The 11,709-nt window shown below is 31.8% G+C and overlaps 1 protein-coding gene across 1 annotated transcript; it reads left to right on the forward strand.

Moving 5' to 3' along the window:
• The first annotated feature begins 918 nt into the window (after positions 1-918).
• Positions 919-4,286, forward strand: LOC105617819 (homer protein homolog 1). The gene is made up of 6 exons (XM_012199371.1): positions 919-944; positions 2,007-2,163; positions 2,935-3,066; positions 3,146-3,637; positions 3,716-3,991; positions 4,101-4,286. Exons 1-6 carry the CDS (start codon positions 919-921, stop codon positions 4,284-4,286), a joined length of 1,269 nt encoding a protein of 422 aa, XP_012054761.1.
• The last annotated feature ends 7,423 nt before the right edge of the window (positions 4,287-11,709 follow it).

Genomic DNA, 11,709 nt, shown 5'->3' on the forward strand with positions numbered 1-11,709 from the left:
CCAAATTCTAACTTAATTAGCGATTAATTAAAACGGCGGAATTACAATTATAGAATGTACTAATTTTATCATTTGTCTCTCGTAATTCTTTTTCTTCGTATATCACGCAATAAAATCAATAATTTTATTCGAATTAACGTAATAATAGCTAATATGAATTAGTTAATTAACTAATCATGATTTTATCACGCAATTCAATCAATCATTAAGTTAATTGAAGTCTACTTTGAAATGCAAAAATCGAACTCGACAATTCTTTCTTTGCCAACCAACTTACCAACCAACGAACGGCAAACTTCAACGCGAACGTCCGATTTCCCTATAGAGTTTTATTTTCGCAGTTACTCGGTCATATCGAATCGCGTCGTTGCGTTCAAGGCTTGAGGGCAAATCCGAATGCGTTCGCGTTGCGCTCGCGCGTGGCAGTTGGCATTTATCGCGGAGTCGTCGCGCTCGTCGGTCGGTGGAGATTCGCCGGATTCGTTGGACGGCGTCCACGGAATGGTGTGGAGTGGCGTTGAGTGGCGTGTCGAGAGGCGAGGTTAACGGCGAATGGCGCGTGCCCTTCACGGAAAAATCGATCGGATCCAGGTGGACTTGGCGTAGTTGACTTCGACTACGTTCATGCCGTCGCGTGACCGTCGCCGTAACGTACGTAAGCCGTAGAGGCGGCCGTGGTGAGAGTCGAGAGAGCGCGCGCGAGGGACGAGGGTGGGGCGGGCGAGGGAGGGAGTTTTGGCCGATGGCGGCTGTCAACTCGCGGATCTCAGCCCTCGCACGGACGGTACTCGTCGACGTCGGTATCGCGGTGACCATCCACGCCTCGCCCGGGCTGAAAATAGCCGGCGCTCGCTCGCGTTGAAATACGCGCGAGCAGGATTTACGAGAGCACGCGAGTGAACGGATAGATCATCTTATATGACATCGGGCAAGGAGACAATGGGGTAAGTGAAGTTCCGGTCCGCCTGACCCTTTTGTTTTCTCTCCTCTCCTTCGTCTTCTACTCCTTTCCTCGCCGCTCTCCTTTTAAGGACGTGCGACGGATCGCGTAAGCCGCATCGCATCAACCGCGTGTTGGAACGCCGTGCCGGATTTCGCGCGTACGACAGAATTAATCTTCTCCCTCCGCCCTCTGAAATACGCGCGTGTGTTAAGTGCCGCGCCTGTCGCCGGCATCCCCGTCGACTCCGTCGTGCGTGCATGCGTGCATCGCGCTGCATCGTGCCGCACCGCGAATCGGCACGAAGATGCGGAAGAGACGAAGATCCGTCGGCCCACCTCGGTGCGACGTAAAACTACATCTCTTCCCCGACTCGATCGCCGGCCTGATTGATACTGATGCGTATCTGGATAACGCTGAGAACGGGATGCACCCGTTTTCTTTCCCTTTTTTCCTCCTCTGTAAGAAATTGCGATTCTTTCGTAGGACGATACTTCCATCACGCGATGTCCACCAAGAAGAAAGTAGATCCCATCGGATTTCGGTAGAAATTAACAGAAATTTTGAACCACGCTCGAAAGCTGAGAATTTTTTTTTAAATATCCATGATATTTTTCTATGTGAGATTTATGTATGAAAATACGATGTATCTGATTTTTTTTATAATGCCCGCGACGTGGTTTATTCAAAGTCGATGTATTAAATGTATGAATGAATATCTCGCATTTTATTTAAAAAAATTAATTTATTGAAAGTTAAACACGAAAAGAGAGGTTTTACTTGTTTTTAGTAATATATTATTTAGTAATATATTATTAATAAAACATCGGGTGAAATTAAATGTTATTTACTAATATTAAATATAAATATTAGATATAATATCGTTTGTTTCTACGAATTTTGTTTTACATATTTCTATTTCTGTTCATAATTTTATACAACAATTCTGTACAGTGCGTTTTCAAATATGCACTCGCATTAACTAGGTCGGTTAAAAATAGATGCTTTGTATCATATATGGAAGAGCGCATACACACTCCTCTGTTATTGTTCAAATTGATTACAGTGAACAACCAATTTTCATGTGCAAAGCGCACGTGTTTCACATTGATCCCAAGACCAAACGGTCTTGGGTACCAGCGTCGTCGGCAGCAATATCAGTATCATTCTTTTACGATTCGACCAGAAGTTTATACAGAATAATTTCAATTGAAGGAGCAAAGGTAATTAAGAGTTCTATTCACTGAAAAATGTCTGGTAATAATAATCAAGCTTAAATGATAGTTATCGAAATTTAGTGAAATAATTTCAATCAAATCCATTCCATTATTAATACAATCAAAATCAACTAAATATTTTTTCTTTTTTAATCAAATATTGCATTAACAAAGGGTTGCCACAAATTCTTCATCTTAAAATTCCATTACTTTTTCCTGATTTCCAGACAAAATTTCATGATTTTCGCTAATGTTTTTAATAATATTTTGAAATTTTTTATGGTTTTGTCCTGATTTAAATTCCATTACTTTTTCCTGATTTCCAGACAAAATTTCATGATTTTCGCTAATGTTTTTAATAATATTTTGAAATTTTTTATGGTTTTTATGGTTTTGTCCTGATTTAAAAACCAAATATTTTTTTTGTACAATTTAATAATGGAAATTAGTATTAGTTGTCAATTATACTTGCATTTAATTGATTGATAGTATTTTAAACTGCAGATATAATGTATACGTATTAAATTTCTTTAAAAGTAAAAATTTTAATTTTTCAGAAAATTTTTCAAAATTTCTCGATTTTTCCTTGATTTCTTTGACATTTTCCTGATTTCTTTGATCAATTTTATGGCAATCCTGGTTAATATCAACATTCGGCTATTTAAACAAAATAATATTCGGCTATTTAAACAAAATAATATTCGGCTGTTATCAGACTTTTGTAATAGAATAGAAATTGGATGAACTTATGAAGTACTCCATTCTTTTTTTCTTCAGCCTGTCATTAATAGCACAATTACTCCAAACATGACTTTTACCAAGACATCACAGAAATTTGGTCAGTGGTCGGATGTCAGAGCGAATACCGTGTATGGCTTGGGCTTTGCCTCTGAGGCTGAATTAGGAAAGGTTTGTATTGCAATTGCTTATGATTTACAAACGAAGAGCTTCATATATCAAACTCTCAGAAGAGATTGTTTGTTAACAGTTCATCGAGAAGTTTCATGAGGTGAAAGAGGCCACGAAGCTAGCCAGTGCCAAGTTACAGTCCAACAGTTCTTCGGTTACTCCAGCCACCAGCGCGAATGTCAGTCCAATCACGTCCCGATCAGGCATGCCGTCGTCAGAACAGGATCTCATAGACCCACCGAACTCGTCGATGATTAACTCCAACGTGTCATCGTCGAACACCCCGAATCCGAATGCCAATATGATTTCCGCTCAGAACAGTGTATCTTCGGTAAGCAGCAGTCCTTTACCTGGTAGTTGTCAGAATAAAGTGGACGACGAATTGAAAAACGCAGTCCATTCAAGATCACAGAGTGTTTCTCAGAGTACAGAAAGTCCGCAACATCAAGGGAAATCGGCGCAATTGAGCTCATCACAAAGTGGACAGTCGGGTGAGGTGCAGCTCAAGTATGAGAACGACAGGCTGAAACTTGCTCTAGCTCAAAGTTCTGCTAACGCTAAGAAATGGGAGGTATGAAGAATATTTTTTTATAATTTTAAATAATAATATATAAATAATATAATAAAATATTATAATATGTTATTGCAGGTTGAATTGACTACCCTCAAAACTAATAATGCAAGATTAACGAGCGCGTTACAGGAATCCACAGCCAATGTTGATGAATGGAAGAGGCAGCTACAGTTGTACAAAGAAGAAAATGCCAAAATAAAACTTAAATATGCTGATTTGGAAGCCGGTAAAATCGCGGAAGGAAATAGCGAAGCGCTAAGATTGAGAGTCGAAGCATTGGAAAGTGAGTTGAGAACACGAAACGAAGAAATCAAAGCTCTCACTATGGCCACCAAAAATAAAGATTTTGTGGTATGTACATAGAATTTGCTGAAGCCTGATGATCGATATTCGTGTTTGCATTGACATTTTATTAAGTTTGTGTTTGGTTAACAAATATATATTTTTTTTGTTTTGCAAGGTTCTACAAAAGGAGAATGCAGAACTTCGCGAAATGTTGAATGTAGTTCATGAACAATTAGAACTTGCGTTGAGTGCAAACAAAGTTCAAAAACAAAATTTGGATACGTTAAACGCCAGATTAGCTGGCTATATACAGGATCTGGTAACTGTACATCGAGAAATCACAAACACGTTGCAAACTTAAGTTTGCACCATAGGGAAAACCTAAGAATGCCTCTCTTAGGTCTTTTGTATTTATTATAAGCGCGATGTACGAATGGACGATATAGATTAATAACAAAGAGAGAAGTTCCGAGAACAAAATAAAATTGAATGCAGATTAATCGAGCAGAAAAATTATAGAATACTGAGATAATTGTCTCGAAAATAGTACATTACAGAAGAGATTGCTCCCTGAATACGTATTTAAATTGACTCGATCGACTGTTTGAAGCTTTCTTTTTTTAAGGATAAGTTTTGTGCCATAATTATGCTATTGTTATATTGAATAGGACACTGACTTTACCATCTGCTTTATTCTTTCTACATGTGCATAGATGTATGATTTTAGAAATTATAGAAGTTGAATTTACATTTTTGATTTTGTCTTCCTAAAAACACAACGATTATCTTTCTTACTAGAATTTCTTACTAAAAAAGAAATTCCTTGTGATCTCTTAAAAAAGATCTGAAGAATTTTAAGAAACTGATTTAATATTCATCTTGATATCTTTTCATGAATATTGCATTGAAAGATTTTTACATTATTCATGATTTACGAAATGTAATTATTTTCTCTTCTCTCACGACAGTTATATTATTAGACTCTCATTCTAAAACATAATAATAACAATACGTACAGTTATTACTGTGTGGACTTTCTCATTCCAGATGTGGTAATAGTTTAATAGTTAATAACTGTAATACTTTCATAATCTATAATACATTACCATAGTACATTTATAATTTTATTTTTAGTAGTTCTCAAAACGAAAATACGATTTCTCTTTACTGGTCTAATCTTCCATAAATAATCTATTTTAACTCTATCAAAATTAAATCTTACATACATTTCGTAGAATATGTGAATAAAGAATCTCATTCTCGAGTGAATTTATTGACAAGTGACTTAGTAGAAAACCGAATGGGAGTCTAATGATTTAAGTAGCGTAGAATTCAAACCGTGTCACATGTCGACCAGGTACTGATAGATACGGGTAATACATAAGGGAGATATTTGCAAGTGTTAGGACGCACTTAAATAATTTAAATATTTTGTACTACAATAGAAAGTTTTTAGTGTTCCCTTGATTTTGAAGTGATACAAGAATTCAAAGACTTTCTACTGTAATAAATGATATATAAATTGTTTAAACCTGCTCAAGTATTAAAATGTATTAGTCTCTCTATGGATAATACAGGGTGTCTAAAAATATACAGTCAAACTTTTACATTATTAAAGTGGTCGAACATGTGAAGGAAGTTTTATATTCAATCTCTGTCCAAAGATACCTTATAATAAATTATAAGAGATTAATAGTTTCCTAATAAAACTTATTGCTTTTATAATTCTTTAGACATGTCGCTAATTGAGAAGCAAGGGCATGTCCGTTATTGTTTATATTTCCGCATAAACGGTAATTATATTTCTTTAATTAAGTCATTACAAAGCTTCAATAAACTTATATAAACTATAGCAACATTACAAGTATAGAGTGCTTATATATATAAATAGAAAAGAAATATCGACAATAAGAGAAATCAATTTCAAGCAATTTATATATAGGAAGAAAAAAATGTTATATTGATACCCTTTTATATTTTTTTTATCTATAATTTTTCTAATCTATTTTGTGGATTTTAAATTTACTATTTTATAATAATATAATAACAGCTTTATGTTACTTTTTTACTTTTCTACTAAGATTTCAATTTTAAAACAATTTAGATGTAAGATGACAATGACAAATACGAAAGTTTTGCAGTTTTTAGAAAACGTTTGCATATAGATCGACTAAGTATAGATCGACTAAGTGAATATAATATCTTCTCTGGAATGTCGTTTAAGAATTATTGGTTCACCATATGTATAAAACTATCTTCGAATTTTCGTGTGTCTAACAATTGATAATGTGCGGAACATTCATTGGCGTATGAAACAGCATATCTGTGATAATTTTCATCTTGATAAATACGGTTTTCTTTGCTCTTTAAATATTTATCTTTTCTTTTTATTCAAAGTGAATTATATTGTATGTGCAAAAAACTTTCGACTTTTCACAATATCTACTGCTATGATCTTATGAAATTTCATATGTATAACTTTTTCTGTCATGTTAAATGGAAAAAGATATTTCAGATGGTAAAGTTAAGTGTCTCACTCTGTAAAAGATGCAATACAATTATTGTTGAATTTGTCGTATGCGAGCACCATTCTTATGTATAAAATACAGTAGAACGGCGACTGTCCCAAGTGCGTGTTTGTGAGAGAGATGTTTCCATAAAAAGCGTTCCTGTGAATATCCATCTGGATAAAAGAAAGCACAACAAAGAAAATGATATTCTTCCAACAAAAAGAGTACCGATATCAGTATGACAAATATAATACTACTTCCTTGAACGCATTATCTGATAATAAAGTACGCATCCTCCGCCTCTCACAACTACTGCGTTACAATGTGAACATATATAGTATATGTAGAGAGAAAATAATTTCAGGTCTCGCAGTATTTCTTCTTGACTATGAATTCTTTGAACTAAGCGGCTGGTTAAAGAATTTGTAGATAAAAGAGAATGCAATGAATCTGAAATATTTTGTACATATATTTGTTTCAATTTTTGAATCCTGCAGTACTTGTGTACTATGCTATTGCAAAATTTATTATCTATGCTCCACGCTTATCAATGATCGCATTAATTTTGCATCAAATCACAATCGCTAGATTATAACATATTTTAATTACAAAGATATTTGTAATTAAAGATATTTATTACAAAATATTAAAAGATATTTGTTGCGATTCACATGAAGCTTGAGATTATATACAATATAAGTAGTACTGGAGGGTTTAAAGCAATGTTATATTTATCTCAACGGAATTATATATGATCTTGTTATTAGAAAGAGAATTTACGTTTTTATAAGGAATTATACATACATTTTTTTAGTTTACATTTAAATTATAAATATTATCTCTTAATATAAGATTTTTCGCTAAGAATTTTTTTGTTATCCTTATTTCTTTTGTATTTAATATGTATGTCTATATTTAATGTTTTTCTACTGAAATACTCTAAATCGTTACTCATAGCATCGGTTCTCATTAATTTATATTCTCGGATGATCGACGTTTTACTGTACAATGTAGAGATAGTTTGTTTTTTCATGACATATACTCTGAAACTAAATAATTGTCGCATGAACGCGCGCATTTATAATTAAGTCATTAAATATATGCACTTATGTATCAAGTCCAGTGAAGAAAATATGTAGTAATTTTTTATCGCGCCTTGGTCGCAGATTTACTTAGTCTTTTGCAGTTCATTTTTTATATAGAAAATTTGTTGAATGCATGTTTGTTATATTTTTTATTGTATGACTATCGGAACATGTATTATTGTTGCTGAAAGAGCATTATTATTGTCACTGCTATTGTTGCTACTTCTACTACTTGCGATCATGATATTATTAAGTGACTCTTAATCTACTATTACTATCGCTCAAATCTCTTTCTCCCTATACATCTTATTGATATCTTCATTATGTATTATTGCAAGTGGCGTTGTCGTTAGAGATATTTTAATTACCGATATTGCAAATACATTGTATTAATTGCGCCTGCAAAAATGTTTAATAGTTAGATACATAAAACATATCAAGAACGTCACACGATTAGTATAACATGCGTTTCTCGAATTCATCTTTTTTTACTTTCATTTCCTTGTAACAAATCACAGTTACCCATGAACGTAATTAACAATGTCTACGCATTTAATGTTAATGACATTTAGTAAAACCCCAATTGTGTGTAGCAAAATTAATTAATTTCATTGTATATTATTCATTGTATTGTTCTTGCATACAATTTCTCTTTATTATCGTTAATTTATGGGGATCTAAAATGTCTGACACGCACTGTATAGAATCATTAATGATAGATGATTTTGATTGTACAAGGTGATTATTGCCGATGTGATTAGATAATTTTGGAAAAAAAATTAATAAAAAATGCAGAATAAAATTTTTCTGCATATAAAGTTTTCTAAGAAAACTTTGAAAAATTAGGAAATTAGTATTTTTTCTTTTACATTTGCAGTTTTCATCGGTATTACCATCGATTACATAAATTTATTTTAGTAGTAATCAAGAAAATTTAAATAAACATGTATTCTATTTAAAAAAATAGAATCTTGATAATAAATATTTGATAATTTTAATTACTCCTTGTTATTTTTTTAAGTTGAGAAGATGTTGAATCTTTTTTGAAGAGAACATGAAGAATCTTTTTATTCATATTTTGATTGCTTCAGCAAAATGATGACTGAAAGAATTAATTATATGAAATTGATTACAAAAATATAACTGAAAATTTAAAAATTAAACGATTACTTTAAATAATTTTCGTCAAAGAAAAATATTTCGATGATGAGATTAAAATTGCATACACCTTGTATAGTCGAAAAATAGAAAATAAGTAAGATAACATCGTACGCGTGTACGGTTTGAAAATATGCATAAGATGGTTCCTTTGCTACGCACAACGCGGAATCAAGATTTGTTTTGATGTATTTGATGAAGGCTTTTCAGTATTGTATATTAATTTTTTTTTTATAAATCCTTATACAGTATGTTGAAAATATACATTTTACTGTTAAGACGATGTATCATATTCTGCAAAATATGAGAAATTCATTATCAGGATATTCGTGATTACGAATGATTACAGCATTCAGTTCATGCATTCTTCGCTGTACTATAATTGTACAGCGTAGACATGTAAGGGAACGATTCGTACAAGGAATCTGAAAGAAATCTCTCAAAGTGGCAAAGGTGATAAACCTAACCTAGACAAATTTTTAGTAGATAATCTAGATAAGAGACAAGTGCAAGATGCTAGGGAATGCACTTTTTAACGGAAAAAGCATTGGGAGGTGGATTTTTCATTTGAGGAATTGGAAACGGAAGCCTCGCTTGCCATATGTAATCTTAATAAAACATTTTCAGACGGCTTCTCGGTGTTTTTTTTCTATTGTAAGTTATAAGCTCCAAATGTTAATTTTCAATATAAAAATTAATAATGTTTTTTCGCCGCAATATATTAAAATATATTTACAATAACGATAGAAATTTTACAAGAATATCATTAATTCTACAATATTTTTTTAATATAATTTTTTTAATACAACTGATTCATCAAAAGTTACTTTATTATGAATACTTTCTTAAATAATAATCCTTGTACTGGATATACCATAGTGAATTCATCAATTCCTCTGGAATGCGTCATGAAAATCTGATTGCAGTGTTGGGTGAATAGATTTACAAGTATGCATGTTATGCAATATGACGACATCATTCACAGGGAATAAACATATATAGGAATAGAAAACAATGTACACAAATCTTTGGCTTGGCTTACGTCAAATGCACTGATAACAATTAAAGTTTATACTAAAGTTATATTAAAAATTTGCTTGAGATTAATCGGTTTAGCATAACTAATATTTGTATCTATTAAAGATCTCGCTTTTAACTAATAACGCCTGACGTTACAATACGTTTTATTTATAATTCGGTCTCATTCTGTAGTTCACAGGAAAACGCATGACTTCCGAAGCACTCTGTGCTGATTTCGTCATGCATTCTACGTGCAAAAGAACGTCACGATCTGTTCTCATTGAATCAAGGATTATGAATCATATACTTCGTGAGTAACATTCATGAAAAAATGAAGAAAATACGTAAATGACATTCTGAATTTTATGGAAAATTTACATAGGCAAATTAGATATGATAAATAAATTATATTTTTATTCATTCATTCTTATTTAAAAAAGATGAAGCTAACAATCAATATAATTTTATGTAAAATAATAAGTTATAAAACAAAGCAAAATTTTCTCATAAAATCTTTTAAATTTTATAACATAGAATATTTTTTAAAAATTATACTATACCTAAAAAAATCGTCCTATTTATATAATATTATAATTCTTTTCATATAATTTAATATTTTTTATAAATTATAAACACGACGGTTTTAAAAACTTTATACAATTTATATCTGTTTAAAGTTAAAAATAAGCATAAAAGAACTTCGATAAGTTATCATGATATTATTTCTAATTCATGTCAATTAAAATTATAGCTAATACGTTTATAAATCAGTAATGAGTCTGTGACATATACAGTCTAATGATGTATGTACGACGGGTTTTTGATATTTTATATACACATAGATATTGTTTCCATTGTAGTTTTATCGATCTCGTATATGGCATCAATTCGACGGTTCACTCGCCATCTTTTGGCTTGCCACAGGATGCGTTCTCCACGTCATTATTCGATGCTACGTCGACAACCCCACCAGTACTGACCAGCACATAGTTTCTCTCTCCTCAATGCTGTCCTTAATATTGCTGCTGTCAGAACGTTCCCACCCAGTGTCAGTGCGAAACATTCACATTCGTGTAGATCGTGACGAAGAATCGTTCCGAAAGCCAGTGTTCTGCGCAAATTGTAAGTGAAGCTATAAACAATATAACATAAATGTAGATTAAAATGAATTATGATCTCTCTAATTAGCTGATACACGAAAACTATTATTAAAGCTAATATAACATTCTTTAAAAAAATATGTTGAGAGACTAATATATTATATATTTTATATATTATATATTTTATAAAAATATAAAAGTATAATCAGTGTGCATTTGAAGTGATATGGGAGATTTCCACCGTGTAGGTGGCCTTGATTAACTAATTGTTCAAGGCATTGCTTACCAAGTAATTGCAGCATGTTAATCATACTACAATTGTTTGACCTCAATTTTGAATTGTTAAATTTTAAATATGATTCAATTGTAATCATATTTAAGAAAAAATAGTAAAGAAAAATAGAGAAAGATTAATTTAGTAATGTAATCAGTAACTTTACGCGATCCTATTAATATTGAGAATTTAATTAATTTAGCGATAAACAAATTATTCATTTTCCTACAGACAATTCCACATAAAAAAACTTGATACCAAAAATTTCGTGATTTTGAGAACTTTAGGAAATTTATAGACAATATATTTGTCTTATAAGATATAATATGATTAAAGTTTGTTAAATTATTTAATTATTATCATTTCACGAATAATTAAAATCGATACTGAAAACTTTTTACATATATTGAATTATTTTCTTTAAAAACATACACCTATGCTTGTGTTCTCTAAGCAAAAAGACGTAATTAAGTTCGCATGAATCATTGTAGGAACTAAAGATTGAATAAGAAACGAAAGCCACTTCCGCCATCGTTGGCAATTATATTAATGGGGTTACATATATATATATATATATATATATATATATATATATATATATATATATAGTATACTTACTTTAACTTTACGTTAGTAC

This window comes from Atta cephalotes, assembly GCF_000143395.1.
Source record: "Atta cephalotes unplaced genomic scaffold scaffold00014, whole genome shotgun sequence".
Classification (NCBI taxonomy): Eukaryota; Metazoa; Arthropoda; class Insecta; order Hymenoptera; family Formicidae; genus Atta; species Atta cephalotes.